General features: G+C 43.5%; 4 protein-coding genes across 10 annotated transcripts in view; 2 read left to right on the top strand and 2 right to left on the bottom strand.

The window, feature by feature from the left end:
- Positions 1–356: 356 nt before the first annotated feature.
- On the bottom strand, positions 357–6,448 carry tmem120b (transmembrane protein 120B). 2 transcript variants are annotated; one of them, XR_014740855.1, is made up of 14 exons: positions 6,391–6,448; positions 6,013–6,254; positions 5,275–5,393; positions 4,960–5,076; positions 4,797–4,856; positions 4,574–4,669; positions 4,320–4,409; positions 4,138–4,203; positions 3,971–4,032; positions 3,663–3,755; positions 3,083–3,147; positions 2,890–2,971; positions 2,404–2,472; positions 2,174–2,242 (listed from the first exon to the last, which is right to left on the bottom strand). XR_014740855.1 is itself a non-coding variant. In XM_084686262.1 (13 exons), the coding sequence occupies exons 2-13, from the start codon at positions 6,073–6,075 to the stop codon at positions 2,126–2,128; spliced, it is 1,017 nt and encodes a 338-aa protein (XP_084542388.1). In that variant the 5' UTR covers positions 6,076–6,254; positions 6,391–6,448; the 3' UTR covers positions 357–2,125. The 2 variants fall into 2 exon arrangements, 1 of the variants encoding a protein (XP_084542388.1); XM_084686262.1 differs by lacking the exon at positions 2,890–2,971 and having other exon boundaries at positions 357–2,242.
- On the top strand, positions 6,296–8,471 carry morn3 (MORN repeat containing 3). The gene is made up of 6 exons (XM_084686263.1): positions 6,296–6,637; positions 6,734–6,880; positions 6,990–7,147; positions 7,275–7,434; positions 7,545–7,729; positions 7,817–8,471. The coding sequence occupies exons 2-6, from the start codon at positions 6,736–6,738 to the stop codon at positions 7,877–7,879; spliced, it is 711 nt and encodes a 236-aa protein (XP_084542389.1). The 5' UTR covers positions 6,296–6,637; positions 6,734–6,735; the 3' UTR covers positions 7,880–8,471.
- orai1b (ORAI calcium release-activated calcium modulator 1b) lies at positions 8,427–10,444 on the bottom strand. Its single transcript, XM_084686264.1, has 2 exons — positions 9,741–10,444; positions 8,427–9,464 (listed from the first exon to the last, which is right to left on the bottom strand). The coding sequence occupies exons 1-2, from the start codon at positions 9,852–9,854 to the stop codon at positions 8,883–8,885; spliced, it is 696 nt and encodes a 231-aa protein (XP_084542390.1). The 5' UTR covers positions 9,855–10,444; the 3' UTR covers positions 8,427–8,882.
- Positions 10,051–19,920, top strand: part of kdm2bb (lysine (K)-specific demethylase 2Bb) — a 27,468-nt gene continuing 17,598 nt past the window's right edge. For 5 of the 6 annotated variants that reach the window (XM_084686257.1, XM_084686259.1, XM_084686258.1 and 2 more), the window contains exons 1-10: positions 10,522–10,689; positions 11,292–11,436; positions 11,531–11,609; positions 11,744–11,790; positions 12,312–12,490; positions 12,795–12,901; positions 15,862–15,955; positions 16,795–16,948; positions 17,312–17,427; positions 19,369–19,495. In XM_084686257.1, the coding sequence (XP_084542383.1) occupies positions 10,645–10,689; positions 11,292–11,436; positions 11,531–11,609; positions 11,744–11,790; positions 12,312–12,490; positions 12,795–12,901; positions 15,862–15,955; positions 16,795–16,948; positions 17,312–17,427; positions 19,369–19,495 (1,093 nt within the window). In that variant the 5' untranslated portion in view covers positions 10,522–10,644. Of the gene's footprint in view, positions 10,124–10,521; positions 10,690–11,291; positions 11,437–11,530; positions 11,610–11,743; positions 11,791–12,311; positions 12,491–12,794; positions 12,902–15,861; positions 15,956–16,794; positions 16,949–17,311; positions 17,428–19,368; positions 19,496–19,920 lie in introns of those variants that run through there. The other variant, XM_084686260.1, reaches the window with a different exon arrangement.

Here is a 19,920-nt window from a genome sequence, read left to right as displayed (position 1 = left end):
CAAACTATTTCCACACAAGTCCTTCTTACCGTCTGCAATGACACTGTTTTAGTAAGGGAAACAAACAACCCACTTCTACTCGACAGACGAGCTGATTTCCTTCCCGCTCCACTTCTGAGCTGGTGCAACAAGCTGTCCTTCAATCTTTGGCGACAGTGACCCCTAGTGGTGGTTTCGGATGAATATTCCTTGCTCGGGCAAATCCATTTTATTTGGGTGTGTAAACATATGTCGCAGAGTAGAACTTGCAGTTACTTATGTGTGTTGGTTGGTTTCTACCAAATGCAAACGCGTGTAGTGTATGTATTGGTAATACTCCAACATATGTTAATATGATTATAAATCAGGAGACAAAACCATGTTCAATTCTCATGTTTAATGTACAGCGATTTACAGTTTCAACATCCAACACCAAACTTTTCATAAAGGAAACGCTTGGTCAGTCATCTCGTAGCTGGGCACGCTCAGGCAAAGGTTACTGTGAGGGCAGTACGAGACATGACTTGATTTTACGACGTTCAGGTATCGGACGAGGACATGATGCACACCATAACGGCTCAGAAATTTATAATGTAAATATAATAATGTAACATCTTGGTTTAGTTAATAACGAGCTTACAGTAAACCCGACAAACACTTAACAACAATTCCCTTAGAGCCGCGTGTTTCTCTGAAACCCACTGCTTCCTACACAAGGTATTTCTTAACTTGACAGGACACTTGATTGAAAGACAGGAACCTAAACGACCCGTTGTGACAGGCTACAGGAAGAATAAGGCATTCAGGGCCTGTCACTACGTAACTACAGCGATGCACATACATTTGTTCAAAATGTACTATGGTACAGTACAAATAGCAATCGCTCTCCACCATGTAACCAGGCAAGATCACCATCTACAGTTCATACATTAGTCTATATCACGTTGTTGTTCCATTACACATTTGATCACAATTGCTCAATTGCTTGTGACATTATTCCCAATAGTATGTTCACAGTTAAAGTGCTCTAAGCAGCATTTCTTTAGAGTAACCATGTTAAAGCTTGATATTGAAATATGATACTATCAGAACTTTAACAACCTGAACTGAGCTGGACTCTTCCCATATGATTGTAAATCACTTGTATCAAAGATTCACAATCAGCCTGTAGGTTAAGACTGAGGTAGGTGGAGGTAACTCACTATTCTCAATAAGTATTCTTTGAACTCTGAAAGTAGCAGTCTGAATAACGGCTACTGGTTTGACCAAAATCCAATGACAGGCAGCAACAGCAGAATGACTATAATGGTTGTGTCCATGTTGTTCAGGACTGAGGCGATTGAAAACTAGGACCATTTGATTGAAGCGGATTGGGGTCATTGAAACACTCCAAACAACCGGGACATTGTTTGAAAGATGGTTGACAATCCTGTTTTTATGTATCCCCAAAGTGTCAGCTTACTCAAATAAGACAGGAAGCTGGATGCATACACAGTGGGCCCCAAAAGAAACACAGGTTTGAAAAGGCCCACCAGTGGGTGAATCACTACCAGAAGAACTGAAGACCTGCGGGTCACACAGCATAAACACACCAATTGAATAATGGGACAGTTTGCCTTGAATGTTTCCATACATGAATTACCCAGAGAGACAGTATGACTTCTACAACTCCATAGGCCTTGTGAAATCCTCTAAGGACACAAAAACTGACTTTTCTGATGACTTAATGCTACTACTTACCCTTTAAAGTTGCATATTATTTGACGAAAAGTCTCTCTTTACATGTTCATGCACAGACACGCACACATACATATAAAACGTTAAAACTAACTGCAGTCAGCTCAAAAACAACACAACTGTACAAGGTCTATCCCCTCAGTGGTTCGTTTGGCAGGTGACTGTCACATCTACACATGTAACAAGGACCTCAACGACTCAGTACAAACACAAAGCCCGTTAAAACTGCCTTTGATAATTGTGGTTTCTGCTGCTGCTGCTGCAAGCATGGTCCGCTAGTTGGCGCCTGGGTCTCACTCTTCTGGAGTTCCAGAAGTCAAACCCTCCATTGATTGTGTCTGTGACATCGTCCCGTTTCACTCCATTGTTACTGGCTACTTGGTAATCTGAGCTGCTCTCAGCATCGTTCTCAGTCATTCTTTTGTACCTCCTCTTTGTTTGTCTGCACCTTTTGGTGGACGACTTTCACCGTGGTGAGGAAGTTACCCAGGAACAGGATGAGGAATGTTAGTGCCAACATGAATACCTTTAAAAGACAGGAAACAAAACAGTAAGTAAGAATGAAGGAAAGAACTTTGATTAAAAAAAATGTCACACACACAAAACCAGTTTGTTTTCTTCCTCAAGAAGAGGGAGATATAGGTGATTGAAACCGTTTTTTGCAGCTAAGGGTGCTATCATCCATACCTGCCACTCCTTGCAGTCATCACGCCCTGCCAACCGAAACAGGGTCCAAGCGTTGTACAGCTGCCAGAACTAGAGGAGATGCGACAGAAAAACGTTTATCCAAGAACACAACTACGGCATTAAGCCTGCATTAGTTCAACAAAAAAAGAGAATTGATCACTCTTCATTGCTACTGGTTGCACTATCAGCAATATTGCACTATTTGTCTTAGGTTAGTATAGGTTATAAGGTTAGTTTAGGTTATTATGTGTATTAGAGGTTTAGTATACTGTATTGAATATTGTATATTATTTGTATATTAGGAGGTTTACTATATTTGAGCTTATCATAGATGTAATCTATGTTCTGTATTCATATATGTTATGCCAGGTTGCTTTGCGTTGTCTTGTCCTATGAATTTCAGTGCCCAGTCTGACCCTGTGTTGTTCTGTGCATCTGACAATTAAAAAAACTTGTTTTTTTAATAATAGAATAATTTTGAAGAACCTGTGTAGGTTATCTTGAGCAACACAAGAGATGTGACCATTCCATCTCCCTGTTAACTTCCTCTCCCTCACTCAAACAGCCCCTAGTCAGCAGTGAAAAGTTGTTTATGTATAAATCAGCATAGCAGGCATCTTAGAACATATGACCATCTATCACCTCCAGCTGTGTGTGGTAGCTGAGGGTTTGGACTCACATGACCAAAGAAGAGACACGGGAGGAGGAAGGTGAGGCCTCTCCACATCCAGGACTGGAAGCCCTCTGGAACACAGGCAGAAAACACCCACGTGACATTTGTATCATTTGAAAATAACAATATTTTCACATTCTGACACACTCTGTACCATGTAAGGGGCCTGCACTGTGCTACTGATCAAATTAAATACACAAAAAAAAACATACAGGTGCTACATAAGATACTTGTTGGCCAACTGTAAACCCATTTGTGACATAGTTGATAAAAAAGACAACATACAAATGCTATAATATTGTATTTATTCAAGTGGTATGGGCAACTGTTCTAATCAATGATACAAAACAAGTTGCACAAGAGTCCCAACCCTGTTTACAAGTAAAAGACAGGCCATTGACACAGTAACTTATGTGTGTGCACACCAAAGACTCACTCAAAGCACACTGTGACCTGTGACTCTGCCCTGGTCGTAACTGTGCTACTACCGTATTCCATCTGTGACATGAAACTTTACAATGCTTGTTTGGAGGGTAAAATAAGACAATGGAATATCCAATGAATATTTACCAAAAAGTGAACTTACCTACAGTAAGGTCCAACTGACTTCTTTCCCCCAAAGCTCGTAATCTGTACAAGCAGCCACTCTGGTAGTAGTATTGTAGAAACTGTACAAAGCCTAAAACAAGATCACAATGAATTATCACAGTCATCACATATTCTGGTACTGTATACACTAAAGCTACATTTCAAAGTAGGCCTGATTATAGCCGTTGTAAAAATACAAATTGAAATTTAGCGAAATTATAGTAGTGCATAAATCAAATGGTCCAATTTGCCCTTTTGCCCTGAATACACTGTGATCAGGATAATCTAGAAAAGACCGGGGTTTACTCTGATAAATGGAGAAGGCCAGGAACTGACTTCTGAACATCTGGTACATTGGCCCTTCAGGCCTGTCAGGACACACAGAGGGTCAATACAGCTGGATCAAGTCAAACATCAACGTCAAGTCAATGATATGGTTGCATCGAATCGATGGAGATTTCTTAACAACTTACCAGGTAAGCATGACACCAGACAGAAAGGTAGATACATAGTGATGGGAGACCCACCATCCTTTAATCCTGGAAGCAAACACGAAGCACTATGTCAATGGTATAAATAGTATACGGTACCATGACTGGACTATATTTCTGCTACTATCCTGATTAGACTACATGGTCAAAGCGTAGCAGCTTACCTGGACCCATTGCTCATTAGAATGCTCTCCCTGATTGTCAATGTGCAGTAGTACCACACCAGCAAGAAGTTAAAGATTTCATCTGTGACACTGCAAACCAAACACACACAAGAAGCCTTCCATTTCTATTACCGTTTTGAATCTATATTATAGATAGATTTTTTTGACAATATTACAATGATGATATTCGCATTTCTGGAGAGAAAAAAAACAGGGAACAAACTACTGATCAAATCATTCTGACTGAAACTCACCGGTAATTTAATAAGAAAAGACAGGTTATGGCACCAAACATCAGGATAATAGTCATGCAGAGCTTGAACTTCTCATATTCATCTTTGTAGGCAAATCTGAACAACGGATCATAAGAACATTAGTGACAGGGTTCTGTAAATCAACATTCTATTCCATCTATATCCTTTTCCGTAGTGCACACCACAACAACACATTGCAATCTAAGTTCAGAAACATACTTACTTTGCCTGGTTGCTGAGAAGTGTCACATTTACATTGCCCAGGACTAAATTTAGATACAATCTAAGAAAAGAAAGGAAGACATTTGCAGACAACTCAGGATTAAGTAATTCACTGTTCAGTTATGGTAGCTAGAAATGATGACAGATAAATTCAATATACTGACCCATTTTTCTTTGGCAAATACGCTTCCATGTCAAAGAAGAAGTTTTCTTTCTCTTTAATTTGAACTTGGATATCTTTTATCAGCTCTGATTCTTTGTCGTCACATGTTTTCGCACACCTACAGAAACCAGATGAATGAGTGATTCTTAACAGTAGGACATGACGTCAAATGTCTTTATGTGGGCTGCATGGTTATTTGACACTTTTTTTCTTCACTTTTTTTTTTTTTTTTCACAAGATGAAACGCAAAAACAAATATTGTAGTTTATTCCCACAAGATAATCCTTGGTCAAGAGCCACAACAGCTTGTACTGACCTTTTTAGACTTTGACTCAAGTCCTTCAGACCCTTCCTCTGTTTGCCAATGGCACTGCTACATGTCGATTGAAGGTTAGTAAGCTCCTCAAGTTTCTGTCTGTACACTTTGTGAGTTTCCTGGATAACAGAAACACGTATGGTGGACAACGGACACTGAACGTGGCATGTACATCGCACACAAGTGTACAGAAAATCAGTTACGGTTGTAAAACTGACTTGATGTAGGAACTCAAATGAAATCCCCAGCAGATGCACTTTAATTAGCCAGCTGTCTAGACCGCTACATCTTCGAGTGATGGAGCTTTTTTTTTTTTATTATCGTGAATTACATTATTACATTATGGTGGAGCTACTGTGTTGGCTAGATGTAAACAAGTGAAGTAGCAAGGTAATCCAACTAGCTATCTAACTGTTAGCTTGCTAGCTATCAAGAAGGTACTATCTTTAGTTATACACTCTTAAAAGTAACGTTAACAGGAACTGCAGGACTCACATGAACGCCACATAAGAACACCTTTCAACCTTTTGACAAAAACATATTAACTAAGATGCATGATGCAATTACAGTAACTAGTTATATCATTCATTACAATTGCTAAGTGGGGGCTAGCTAGCAAGCTACGCAAAGCTGACAATTACACGCACATCAATTTGCGGTCGTCCACGCCAGCCAGGTCATCATAGCAAAGCACCTTGCCAAGCCCACTGTCAACTGATTTCTTATCTGCTTGTTTACCTGTAATTGTTGATATTCTTGGTCAATTTCTTCCCATTCAGTTTGGCATCTTTGCAGTGACATTGTTCCAGTTATTAACACAACTTAGCTTATCAAAAGAGACAGACAATCAGTGAGCTACCACTGTTCACGATTCTTCCATCCAGACGCAGGCGCATTGTGCTCGATCTCCTGAACTTCTCCTGATTCAACAAGATCCAGGCTGCAGAAATATGCACAACAGAAACGCAACCTGTGCGTGCCTTGGGACAAAAACGTGTAAAATTAAAAAGAATCACAACTGAATAACGTTGGTTTAAGTCACATAAGACACATTTGAGACAATTATAAAGCCGCAAGCAATAACACTATAAACGTGATAAGGTTAATAGATCCTACCGTATCTATAATTTATAAATGATTACCGGGTCAAGGCTTGTGTTTATCAGTTGCTAAGTTACGAAGAACGCTTGTTTAGCCACTCATTACTGTCACATTCATGCAAATCTATTTTGCTAGCTAGCTAGGCTAGCTGTGGATTTGACCCTGCCAGAAAGTCAGTGACCTTGGGTTTGAAGTGCACTTTTCACTATTAAAGTTCTAATGCGGATTGAGCCATAGGGAGTCGTTCGCTTGAATACAAAAGGTAACGCAAAACATTCACATCGTTTTTAAATCGTTTTAAAATTACCATCTAATTACCATAAAATTGTACTGAAGCCTATTTTTTCCTTATTGCAAGATATGCCTCATCTGAAGAAACCCCCAAAACAGGAGCCACTTTCTAAAATATGGGACAGAAAAGCACAGAAAAGTGGACTGCGTCATACAGTGTTCTCTGTAAACGGAGATCAATACACAGGGGAATGGCTAGACAACAAGAAGCATGGTGAGAAAGTAACAATAGTCTCTGTAGGATTAATGTTCGAAAATTAAAACTCATGTCTGATGAAGAACCCCCATTTGTGGTGTGAAATATTGACTCCCTCTTTTTCTAGGGAAAGGGACTCAAATTTGGAAAACAGGTGGTGCCATTTATGATGGGGACTGGAAATGTGGCAAGCGTGAAGGATACGGTACTTACAGCAGGATATGCCCCAAAACGAACGAATATGCAAGGGAATACTCAGGTGGATGGAAAAATGACAAGAAACATGTATGTATGCACATTCACAAGGTGTAAAATAGAGCTTTTATCGGTGTATATGGCACACTGGCAGCACACATGATATTGATTTGACATTCAATACAGGCTGTCTTTTTCATATCTTGATATTCCCCAGGGGTTTGGAACACATTTTTACAGCCACTCTTCCTCCTACGAGGGTGAGTGGAGCGAGGGCCAGAGAAGTGGCTGGGGCAGGATGTACTATGCCAATGGCGACATATACGAGGGAGAATGGCTGAAGGATCAACATCACGGACAGGGCATGCTTCGTCTCTGTAAGGGCATGCTTTTAATGTTAAATTGTCCACACAAAATGTCCGTTAGTCGAGATCTATAAAATAACCGCATGTCGGATATTAAGAGATTTCCCTGTTTGTTTTTTAAGCCAATGAAAACAGGTATGAAGGGACCTGGAAGGATGGGAAGAAGAGTGGACATGGGAAGTTCTTCTATCTGGACAAGGGGCAGCTGTATGACGGCTTCTGGGTGGATGGTGTGGCCAAATGCGGAGCTGTGTCCGATTTCGGAAGAGAAGAATCCCCAATGCCCACTCTGTGTCCCATTCCAAAGGTCTGTTTCTCATTCCGGGTGGGATCTGGAAATCCAATTATGAATTGGAATACCCATTAATAATCGTGTAACTCTCAATTGTTTAAGGTCCATCTAATGGACGAGGCATCTGTTTTGATGGATTCTATATCAAAATACCAGGAAGAGTAAGACACAAGGAACACGAGGAGGACGACAATACAGAAGGCATCTTCGCTACAAAACACCAAACTACAAAGTCGCATCGTGTTAGCATATTTGCATACGAGTGCCCTGCCATGAGCTGAATGCAACTGTACACCATGAAACAAATGAAGCACGCACACTAGGAGTCATGTGGTGGGTCATGTGTGTTTTGGGTCGTTCGGCTGCAATGAAGTAGTAAATTCTGTATCATCACATTACCACAGTAGAGAGGACAGTATGGCTCTTCAAACAAGTCTTATGTTAAGGATTAGAAAGAAAAACAGAGATTGCAAAGTATTTCATTTATTTCACCTTAAGTGCAGTGCAAACCTTTCATAATCCATATGGTCCAAAATATATTTGTATTACCAGTTATTACTGGTACTGAACACAGTAGTCAGTATACATAATACACGTTTTTTTTTTAACAGTTTATGAAAACATTTGGCAAGATTCTAAAAAAAGCTTAATAAGCAGACATATGGTCACACACCAGTTAATACAGCAAATCAGAGCATGAGGTTTGTGGCAGCATATGAAGCATACAACCCTAAGACAATAAAGAGCTCAAGTGACACACTGGGTCAGGTCACTGCTACAGTATCGTAGATGTCAGTACAGCTTACTAGCACTTCTTTATTTTATAGAAGTCTCTTCCTTCCGTCTTCCAGAACCCACGAGGCAAATTATGAAACAATACAGTTCCTGTGTCAAGAAAACATTGTTTTCTATCTAATATCATGCATCAAGAAGCATGCATGCCTTCACAGTTAAATATGTAATACATATTACATCCATCAATTATAAAAGCCTAAAAAAATCTATAAAATGGTGACCATTAAGTGTGGATTGGAACACGCTCGTAATAGAAATGTAATGAATTGTCTCGATGGAGATAATGAAAATAATAGCCACTGGAATGCATAGCTCTGAAACTTCCATAAATGTCAAAGTTCTTCGTGGCATACAGTAGGTTTCGGGTTCCTCTTCAAGGGAAGTGGGAGCCGGGGGGCTGCATGAGCGACGGTTCTCCTCTGTGGTCGAGCTCGTTCTGAAGCCTGGTGAGGTTGGACAGCTCTTCCAGCTCCTGAAACTGCCGGTCTGTTTTGTGGCTGACCAGGGATCGGTAGAAGTGCACAGCGAAAACGATGAACACCAGACCGAAGGGCACCATGATGGAAGTGGAGGTGATGGCGGCAGCTACTCCGGCAGACATCTCCGAGGTTTCGTTGCTAGCCTTGCTGGGTGTCACCGGCTTGCTGGGTTTCACGGGCAGAAACTTGACCCAACACAGGAGCACTACCTCCGCCAGGAACAGCAAAGTACCAATCACAGTGGAGAACGCCCAGGCCAGCTCAATGTGGCGGTGCATACGTTCGTGGGGAGACTCCTTCACAGAGTTGAGGTTGTGGACGTTACTGACAGCTTCTATATTGGGAAGAATGCAAGTGCTGACCATTAGAGCGAAAAGGTGAACAGCCACCAGCACAGTGGTGCAGGCACTGAAGGCAATCAGCAGACCAGGGGGGTAAGGATAAGTGGTATCCAACTGCACCTCCACCATCGCCACCTGGAAAAGACGCGACAGTCACATAAGAATGGGAGGATTACATTGCACAGTAGATCTAGTGTAAGAGCAAGGAAGAGCGATCGTTCTATTATTAGGAGGCAAGGAAATAAATGACCAACATGCGGTGTTGCTTCCTTGGCATGAGGTCTAAAAAAGCGTTGCGGTCCGCTGTCATACTGACAGTCAATAACACAAGTCAATTGCAGTATGTCCGGTTGGCGTCATGATTTTGGTTTTTTTACAGAGATTAGTTCACAATGTATTGCCTTCGCTTACCATAGCGAATCCAGACAGCAAAGCCGACGTTCTACTTGATGCCTTGAGTTTAGCTCGGCTCAAATAAAGCTTCCTCCAAGACAGGGCTTGGAGTGAATGTTCGTTTAAACTCATACCTATAATATTCTAAAGAGTTGTGTCGCTGGGTTAAATTTGGTTAAATCTCTCAACCAATAAGCGAACCAAAAAGAAACAGATTTTGTTTTCCAGGTTTGAGATACTGCGGTTCAAGAAGAGCAAATCGAAGTTCCTGGTCAGAGACACTCGTTATACTGCAAGCTGCACCCGAAATTTACCCAGAAGCCGTTGCGCCAAAATGAACCGCTGTTAAAAGTGACACTTTGAAGACCTACCTCCAGAGGGAATTACCACTATTCGCCTTGGTAAACTGTTTATCTACCTACTTTGTAACTACCAAAACGTATGTTCTAAGGGAGTCGTTAAGATGGCTACTGAATTGCTCAGAAATAGCCAGGCGACGTTCGGTAGTCAAGTACGCTACACGCATATTCATAAGGCTCATAAAAAGCGTTCAACCTGCAATAGGTTCAATCAACGCCAACGGCTGCAGCTACTGATAACTAACGACGAACACGTTGCGGACGTGATTTTAAGGTCTTTGCTTGCAAATATAACTTCATAGTTAAACTGCTTAAGATCTGTGTATACAGTCCATGCCAGATGCACATGTTCGAATGTACAACGTATGACCCTGCGCACCGAACGGTTTTAGCGTTGATAATGACGCATGACGTTGTTCAACAATGTTTTGATTCTCTAGTGGTGACGTAATTCAACACACAAATGGTTCCCACTTTGTTTTGACTCGAAGCTCAAAGTGATAGTTGCTCTGAATTTTAGTATCTTCTCAACAAAATGAAGGGTTGAAGGAATACCTAAGGCGATGGCTCAGACCATGGAAGGGAGTTCTGAATCTGGACGCAGGCTGGTGTGTAGCAGCATGCTTCACTGTTCTTGCACACAAAAAAACAGGCAGGGCGAGACTGATCTGCTTAGCTAGCTTGCTAGTTGCAGGCATTTCACTGTATCACTAAGAAACTGCTATGTTAGCAAACGGCTAGCTAGCTAATCTAATAAGACATAGCGTCAATCACATTTAACGTTTTATTCTCACGTTTTCTTACACACACATGCTTGCAGGAGGCCACACGTTCGTGCAACATTGGAGCATATGCCCGTTATTGCTCATTTGTTGTGGTATAAAGTAGTGATTCTCTATAGATTGGGTTTATTTTCTTGCAATATGTAACTCATTTGTGGGTCATATCCCTGTGGTTGTTGGTTTACATCAACTCGTAGCCTTGCAGCTGCAGCCCAGTGCACAGTAATAGCTAGCTTAGCAGAACCGTGTGTAGCACGTGCTTTTGTGATTTTCTGTTGTTGTTGTGGCGTTTCTCACTCCATGTTTTGAAAACAGAATTAGTGGTGCCCTCTAATAATTTCATCAACGAAGTGTCATGCTTAAATATTTATTTAGGACCACTTTATCAAGCTACCCAAACATGCTAATGTTTGTTTTGAATTATGTAGCGCCCTGTATGCCGGATGATGTATGATGAAGATGAGGACTTTTCTGACGTAGAGGAAATTGCCAATATTAGGGGCTTTAATCTGGAACAGAAACTTGCTAGTGATGATTACAACGCAAATTTTGTCCAGTTGATGGACGGTAAAGGTAGGTCTACGGATTACACATTTACATGATTTAAGTTGTTTACTGTCATAAAGCAATTTCACACACGTTTCTCTTTCATCGTCTTGCTTTGCAGATTTCACTTATGAGTACGCTCAGAGAGAGGCATTAAAGGTGCCTCTAATTTTCAAAGTCAAAGATGGCCTGGGAATCAGGTGAGAGTTTCGCTTATTATTTCCATAAAACAATGTATAATTTCTTATGCTGTTCTTAACTTGACTATTGAACTGTCTGACAAATCATTGGAAAATGTAAAACAAACCATCTTTTGTATTTTTCAAAAATGTAGAATGCCAGATCCTGAGTTCACTGTCAGTGAGATTAAAGGTCTGGTCGGTAAGTACTGTGATGACATTTTCCAGCAGTGAGTAATGTGTGTGGGAGTTGAGGGGAATGCACATCCTTTTATGTATAGCGGCTTATCATTCTAATAGAACAGAATATTCAATGACTAACTTTATTGTTTAATTGCTTTGATGTTTTAATATTACACTATTATAGACATATTTGTCTTCAGTCTTATTATGTGTAGTGTACCTAATGTTGATATGGCTTTTAAGCAGAACGTATGTGAGTGTGTGTGTACTCCACCTGGTGGTAAACTGTAAGAAACAGCTTGTATTTAGAGAGCTCTCCCTTCCTGAAAACGCATGATTGTCCCCCACTTGACTTATCAACTCTGCTTTGTGAGTGATTGCTAACCATCTCTCACCATTCAATTTGCCCTTACACAAACTGAGGCCATAACATATCCTGATGATACAGGATGTGGTTTCCAAACTGAGTCCTGACTTGACTGTTGGTCTCCGTGGTCACCTTTCTGTCACCCCCCGCCCCCCCTCCCCCGGTGTTCCCAGGCAGTCGGCGCTCGGTGGATGTGATGGACGTGAGCACTCAGAAGGGCTCAGAGATGAGCATGGCTCAGTTTGTTCGCTACTACGAGACGCCCGAGGAAGAGCGGGACAAGCTCTTCAACGTCATCAGCCTGGAGTTCAGCCACACCAAACTGGAGAACCTCATCAAGAGGCCCACCGTGGTGAGGTCACTTTGCCGGCCGGGGGATGAGGAAGGATGATGAAGATAAGGAGTAAGGGGGGAGGATGATCACGAGGATGGTGATGATGATGAGGACGAAGGGTGAGGGAAGGGATGATGACGTTGATGACGAGTCGGATGGTGAGGATTAGTGGGAGGGGTTATAAGGGTGATAAAGACGGGGTGGGAAAAACAAAGAATATGAAGATGGTGAGGGATGATGAAGAGTGATGATGACGATGAATGGCGATTGTCCCAGCCACCAGTTGTGATGTGCTGGGATGGTGGGGCTCCCTCGTCCTCAGGTTGACCTAGTGGACTGGGTGGATAACATGTGGCCCTCTAACCTGAAGAAGAGACAAACTGAGGCAACCAACGTCATCTCAGAGATGAAGTACCCCAAAGTACAGAGGTGAGTCCTAGCTATGTTGTTTCCTGTGTGTGTGTGTGTGTGTGTGTGTGGGCTCAGCTGGTGCTGGTCCTCCAGTACAGCGGTCCTCAGGGACCCCCTGTCCTGCACGTTTTAGATGTTTCCCTGCTCCAACACACCTGATTCAAATTAATGGGTCGTTATCTAGTTATGCAGAAGCCTGTTAATGACCATTCATTTGAATCAGGTGTGTTGGAGCAGGGAAACATAAAATGTTCAGGACGGGGGTACTTGAGGACCACGGTTGAGAACCACTGTTCTAGTAAGTCGGTAGTGTCATTTGTACAAGACCAACTTTGATCCATTTTTGAGTTGCTCCCTCCCTCGCTATTATCCTTTCCTCCCTCCCTCTTTCCTTCTACCCCTCTCTCCATTCCCCTCTCCTTCTGTCTTCCTTCCCTCCCGCCCTCTCTCCTTCTTTTCCTCCCTCCCTCTCTCCTTCCCTCCCTCCCTGCTGAGCTACACACTGCCGCTCTACTTCACTTCCTACAATGGTTCCAGGTGGTTGCTAGGCAACCGTTTCATGAAGGAGGGTGGTCCTCCCGAGGCTGCAGTATTGACTGCATGGAACCTTCCTCAGCCAATCAGCTGTTGGCATTAGGAAATAGCCTGCACTATAGAACCAAAATGTGCCCTCTCCTTCACCCTCAGATATCCCATGCACCTCTCCCTTCTGTTCCTTCTCTCCCCCCTCATTTGCTCCCTTTCTCTCTCTCTCTCTCTCTCTCTCTCTCTCTCTCTCTCTCTCTCTCTCTCTCTCTGTCTCTCTGTCTCTCTGTCTCTCTCTCTCTCTCTCTCTCTCTCTCTCTCTCTCTCTCTCTCTCTCTCTGTACTCAGTGGAGTTTTCCTTAGAGGCAGGGTTGTCAGTCTGGCCAGAGCAGTTGTCTCCTAGTGACCAGTGTGGGGCAGGGGGTTGGTCCTGAGCTAGGAGGCTCAGAGAAGTGGCTGTTGGGCTTGTCTCTGGCTCTCTCTGAGGAATGCTGCTGGGATGTAGACACTGCTGAGGTAGTAGTACTGTGACGCCATCTGACTTGGATTGTAATCATGCAGAACTGGAGGCTGATGTAATGTTTGTGTGAGTTGTATCTGCAGAGGGGAGTTGGGCTTCTTAGCCTATGCAGAACTCTCTCCGCGTGACTGCTATGTTGCTAGGAGCTTTGTCTACAGTATAGTAGCAAAAATGTGTGTTGTTATTATGCAAATACCTTTGACTGCTGACGGCTTTATAAAATAGAGGTCTATGAAGGTTACACAAACTTAGTACATAAAGGTGTCACGACACTCAAACACCTCTTTTACAATGTGAGTTCATATGTGCCTGTCCATGTTTGTGGGGAATTAACAGATTGTCGATGAGGACGTCAGGCAATAACAGAGAATGCTAAGTGCTCCACCGTTGTGTTACTGTGTGCAGTGTGCACTCTGTTTGTGACAGCCTGTCAGGGTGGCTGAAGGGTAAGGTTTCTCCAGCAGCGCGAGGACCTGCTTCCTGTTGTGCTGAGTTTGCAGTTTCTGTCACTTACCTCAGCCAAGGTCATCCTTCGGTCATTGTAGTGGTCCCTCGCGTGTCCGCAGGCTAGGGAAGGAACAGGGAAGTTAATAGGCTACTGCTGGGAATGACCACTTCCTCTGACCTCACATCGCCTTCAGCCTGAGTCGGTAGGAGGGATGGAGAAATGCCACCGTTCCACGCCTGATTTATGTGATGCTATCTAAATTGACTTAGCATATTTTGCATTGTGATTATTTTGCAATTTCTGCAGTGCAATTTCTCCTCGGGGATTAAGAAAGCGTTAATCTCCTTGTGTCTGCTGTAAAAATGCTTGCTATAGCGCTGATATATACTAACCATCATGGGTGATAAGCCTACCTCAGCCAAGGTTAGCACACTTCCCATTTGACTGTAAGTGCAAGTCTGAACCAACTACAAAGAAGACAGGAACAAGAAACCAAAACAAATTCACCTTGTTGCAAGGCACACACTGTCTCTTTAGCTCGTAGATTAATGACTGTCTGCTCCTCTGTCTCCTCCATCAAGATCTGTAGCTCATAGCTGGGACTGGGGTCTATAAATAGGCTAGTGCTGGTCTCCATCCTAGCTATGTAGCTGAATTGCTGAATGATTTATTTCCCGCTGAGCCTTAATCATCCCTCAATTCATTTCCAAAGAAGAGAAGGCTTGTTGCAAGCCGTTCTCTCGTCATCTGCGGGGCTTTTTTTTTTCTTTTTTTCTCTTAATTCTTTTTTATTTTATAGGAAGAAAAAAAAAAAGAGTTCTGACTAATAGAGCGGATACTAGAATATTTCACCCTGTGAGTGTGTGGCTGGCAGTTTTAAATTGGTCTAGTCTGTGATGAATTGATAACGAGTACATTCTCCCATGAAAATAGTCTCTACATGAGGCTTGAAGATGGAACAGGCTACTGCTGTTTGCCTCAGGAAGTGACTGTGGAATGAATACCATGATGTTGGGCTTACTTCACTTTGCACTATTGTCGTTAAGATGTTATTGTTGCACTGTAGTCAATTTATTATTATTATTATTATTATTATATTCACCTTGTGCTCGGTAGTTGAGATGTGGATACTCAGCGCTGTGGCTAGTAAATACAGACCACTCCCTAAATCACAGGAAATAACTTTGATCCCTGCACTTCTGATCCGTGATCTCCTACTGTACTTTGTATATGCACTATTTGTATGTAGCTGTGGATAAAAGCATCAGCAAAAAAAAAAGAAAAGAATAATCCAACCCATACAGCCAGTGACATAGAAGGCCTACTCATCCTTCTGTCTCTGCTTTCCTTCAGTTCCACTTAGCACAGATGTGGATCTGTGGACAAACCCAGATGATTCGGTTCCTTGGGGTGGGGCTCATAGTGACTCACGTTCTCTCTCACGTTCCTTCTCCGCCCTGTCCCGGTGCTGTTCCGGTACCGTAGGTACTGCTTGATGAGCGTCAAGGGCTGCTACACGGACTTCCACATCGACTTCGGCGGCACGTCAGTCTGGTATCACGTTTTCAAGGGAGGGAAGGTGAGTTGCTGTCGCTCCTGGATGTCCTTCCCTTGTCGTGCTCTCTCTCCAAGCTGGTTTGAGGAATGGGTTCTCCAATACAGGTTTTTTTCATCTGCGCTGGCTTTTTGTTTGCCGTATGCGCGCATGTGTGTGTGTGGGGGTGTGTGTGTGTGTGGGGGGGGGGGGGGGGGGGGGGGGGTAGGCGGTCATGGAGCAGGACTCTTGCTGCTCTTTGTGTGTGAGACTTCCACAGACTGCATGATTCTAGCTTGTGGTGACTCTGCACTGCACCTGGTAAATAATAAACACCTTGACTCTGAATCTTACTTTGAATCTTAGATTTTTCTGCTGGGATTTCTATACTCACCATTTGCGTGTCACTTTGGATAAAACCGTCTGCTCAAAGGAATAAACTAAATAAACATAAACCAAATAGAAACAGAGAGGCAGAAACATCACAACATCAGCGAACGTCAGGGATGGATGAGGCAAATAAAAGTTAGGACGGCAAGACTTGTTATCTGAATGACTCGAGCTGTTTCTGAACCAACTGCTGTCCCTGCGCGGTAAGATTAAGAGATTCTCCCGAGGCAGCTATCTGTTAGGGGTGGGGGAAAAAATAGATTCACATTTGAATCGCGATTCAGTCTGCTAGCAATTCAGATCAATTCCCAAATTGATGTGAAACAATTTTTTTATAATGTTTTTTGTTGTTGATTTTATTCCCAAAAATCTTGTGAATCGATTTTTTGTATCGAATCTTGAACCCCAAGAATCAATTTGAATCAAATGGTGAGGTACCAAAAGATTCCCACCCCTTCTATCTGTGCTCATGAGGTTCCTGTGTTCTGTGCTAGGTGTTTTGGCTGGTGCCCCCCACGGCTCACAACCTTGCACTGTATGAGGACTGGGCCCTGTCTGGCAAACAGAGCGACGTCTTCCTGGGAGACCGTGCTGACGGATGCCAGAGAGTGGAACTCAAGCAGGGCTACACCTTCTTCATCCCCTCAGGTGAGACCACATGGGGGTTCTTCAGGGGGGGGTGACTAGCGACTGGGTATAGCTACTGTCAGCTCAGTAGCTGACTGAAGACTGTCAGGTCCAGCCTAACGTGTCAGCACCCGCAGTGTCTGACAGGCTGAGTGTGGGTGTGTTTAATGGGCGTTGCCTCTGAACTTGTTCTGTGTCGTGCAGGGAGTCAGGTGGCTGACCGGTGAGGGAATCGGGCTAGTAATCTGAAGGTTGCCAGATCGATTCCCGGCCGTGCCAAATGACTACTCGCCTCGGGGGGAATGTCCCTGTACTTACTGTAAGTCGCTCTGGATAAGAGCGTCTGCTAAATGACTAAATGTAAATGTATTGTACCTGTTGCAGGCTGGATCCATGCCGTCTACACCCCCGAAGACACGCTGGTGTTTGGAGGAAACATACTGCACAGCTTCAACATCCCCATGCAGCTTAGCATCTATGAGATAGAGAACAGGACCAAGGTAGGTGCTGTCCCACCTGCTGCCCCTACCCCCAGGCTGTCCTCCCCTCACCCATCCCTTGCTGCCCCCATAGACCCCATCCTAGCCCCGGGCTGTCCTCCCCTCCCCTCACCCATCCCTTGCTGCCCCCATAGACCCCATCCTAGCCCCGGGCTGTCCTCCCCTCCCCTCACCCATCCCTTGCTGCCCCCATAGACCCCATCCTAGCCCCAGGCTGTCCTCCCCTCACCCATCACCTGTCCTTCAGAAGCCGAGAGCCTCTTGGTGGTGAGGCAGGCAGGCCTAATGGGTTTTCCTCAGAAATAGGCCTAGTGCCCAGAGCGCCGTCATTTGCATTAGCGCGCAATAGAGAGAGACGCACTCTGAATGCAAATGGCTGAGCGAGGTAGGATTTGCGCTCGCCAGCTTTTATTAAAGAGGCCAATCCATATTCATGTTGAAGGACAAGTTGTTCTGGGGATGCTGGTGTTGTTGTTCCTGTCTGAGCTACGAGGGCTGAGGATCACGAGAGCCGCTGTCTCATTATCGGCCGCTCCTGTCTGAACAACATCCCACAGGAAAGAAATTCTAAAATTCTTACTCAGTGAGGATGGGTATAGCTCAGTGAGGATGGGTATAGCTCAGTGAGGATGGGTAAAGCTCAATGAGGATGGGTATAGCTCAGTGAGGATGGGTATAGCTCAGTGAGGATGGGTATAGCTCAGTGAGGATGGGTAAAGCTCAATGAGGATGGGTATAGCTCAGTGAGGATGGGTATAGCTCAGTGAGGATGGGTATAGCTCAGTGAGGATGGATATAGCTCAGTGAGGATGAGTATAGCTCAGTGAGGACTTGCAGCTTGTTGGTGGAGCATTTACTGCAGATCAAGACGTGGCAGGTTCAAATCCACCCCCGCACGTTGCTTTGGATAAAAGCATCTTGTAAGTGAATGCATTACTATTACTAGCATGGATTCAGAACCTATTTGTTTGTCTTGTTTCCACCAGCTAAGGAGAGTCAGTCTTAGGTGGTATGAGCTGGATGTTTAGCTTCAGTAAGGGAGAGTACTTTTAATATAATAAATATAAAAATATTGTTACTGACTGTCAGTTGATGTTCATATGATGTGTCCATTTGGCACAACAGTCTGTGTGCTGTCTCATCACAGAAGGTAAATGTTGATGTGCATTGGCAAGTCACTGACAGTAGCAACAACAGCAACAGAGGCCATCTTACCCGGTAACAAGTGGAGGGAAATCATTTCAGTGCGATGGAGGCACGTATTCAAAGCTCTAATTTGCATAGAGCTTTTCTGAGCTATGATAAATAGCTGATGCCAAGTGTCAACTTTGCACCCATCTCTGCACTATTTTAGATTCTTGAGGAAGAGAAGCATGAAAGGAACATGTGGTCCCTAGGGCGGTGTGTGTGTGTATGTGTGCGTGTGTGTGCGTGTGTGTGCGTGTGTGTGTGTGTGTGTGTGTGTGAGAGAGAGAGAGACCTATTTTTACACCCGCAGACAGAGATGGCGCTCCAGAGAAAGGGATCATCACTCTGGAAAGTGTTGATCTGTGTGAAATCATGTTAGTGAAGTAAATATAGCTCCAGTTTCTGCAACTGAAAGAGAGAACTAGATCATGCTACTGTAGGTATCTCAGAGATATCAAGGCTCCCTCTGAAGATGATGTCCCTGAAGAGTCATCTGTCTGTGTGTACGTGTATAAGTGGGTGAAAGAGCACCTTCTTTTCATTCGTCATGTGACCTTTGTCTGATATGGTGGTCTTAGTGACTCTGTAAGCGTTTTTCTGCAATTCTCATTTAATCCCGCCAAGCCATTCATCCCAGCAAAATAAGCACGTATCCTCCTCTTAAAGCCTCCTTGAAGACGACATGTGTTTATTTATATTAAACCACGACTTAAAAGCCTTCTGTTATGATTTGGATGGTTTCCATGGTTTCAGGTTCACTCCAAGTTCCGCTATCCGTTCTACCATGAGATGTGCTGGTACGTGCTGGAGAGGTACGTGTCCTGCCTGACCCAACGCTCCCACCTCTCCCAGGAGCTACGCAGACAGCCGCCGCTAACGGGTGAGAGGAGGCTAACGCTACGGAATCAGAATCAGAAGGGATTTTATTCGCCATGAATGTTTGCACAAACAAGGAATTTACTTTGGCAGGGAGGTGCATACATGAAACATAATAGGAATCTTGAAACTTAAATGTGTGGACTAACTATACAAAAGGAGCAAAGTCTAAGGGGGGGGTCTAGCTAATACTAAGGGGAATAAAAAATAAACAATAAAATATTAGTAGCCATAATTTACAATCTAACCTAAACGGTTACAGAACGCTATGGAGCTGTTTAAGCACTGTCCCCATTGCTGGGTATCACTGTCCATGTTACTGTCATTGAATGTTATTGTTGAACCGTTTAAGAGTAACAGTACCTGTGACTGGAGTCATTGAGGCTGCATTGCTCACAGACGTTCACAGCGCCCCGGTGTGACGGGAAC

This window comes from Hypomesus nipponensis, chromosome 22 (assembly GCF_054491055.1).
Source record: "Hypomesus nipponensis isolate SF chromosome 22, ASM5449105v1, whole genome shotgun sequence".
Classification (NCBI taxonomy): Eukaryota; Metazoa; Chordata; class Actinopteri; order Osmeriformes; family Osmeridae; genus Hypomesus; species Hypomesus nipponensis.
This window is presented reverse-complemented; position numbering and strand designations above follow the sequence as displayed.

Bases quoted from the DNA above. Each gene is read 5' to 3' on its own strand.
- orai1b (XM_084686264.1), bottom strand. From the start codon at position 9,854: ATGAGTTTAAACGAACATTCACTCCAAGCCCTGTCTTGGAGGAAGCTT. The intron at 9,465-9,740 runs GTAAGCGAAGGC...CGTCTTTTCCAG, and splicing joins TGCTGTCTGGATTCGCTATG to GTGGCGATGGTGGAGGTGCA.
- morn3 (XM_084686263.1), top strand. From the start codon at position 6,736: ATGCCTCATCTGAAGAAACCCCCAAAACAGGAGCCACTTTCTAAAATA. The intron at 6,881-6,989 runs GTGAGAAAGTAA...CTCTTTTTCTAG, and splicing joins GCTAGACAACAAGAAGCATG to GGAAAGGGACTCAAATTTGG. The intron at 7,435-7,544 runs GTAAGGGCATGC...TTGTTTTTTAAG, and splicing joins ACAGGGCATGCTTCGTCTCT to CCAATGAAAACAGGTATGAA.
- tmem120b (XM_084686262.1), bottom strand. From the start codon at position 6,075: ATGTCACTGCAAAGATGCCAAACTGAATGGGAAGAAATTGACCAAGAA. The intron at 4,857-4,959 runs GTCAGTATATTG...TTCTTTTCTTAG, and splicing joins TATTTGCCAAAGAAAAATGG to ATTGTATCTAAATTTAGTCC. The intron at 4,204-4,319 runs GTAAGCTGCTAC...GTTTGCTTCCAG, and splicing joins CTAATGAGCAATGGGTCCAG to GATTAAAGGATGGTGGGTCT.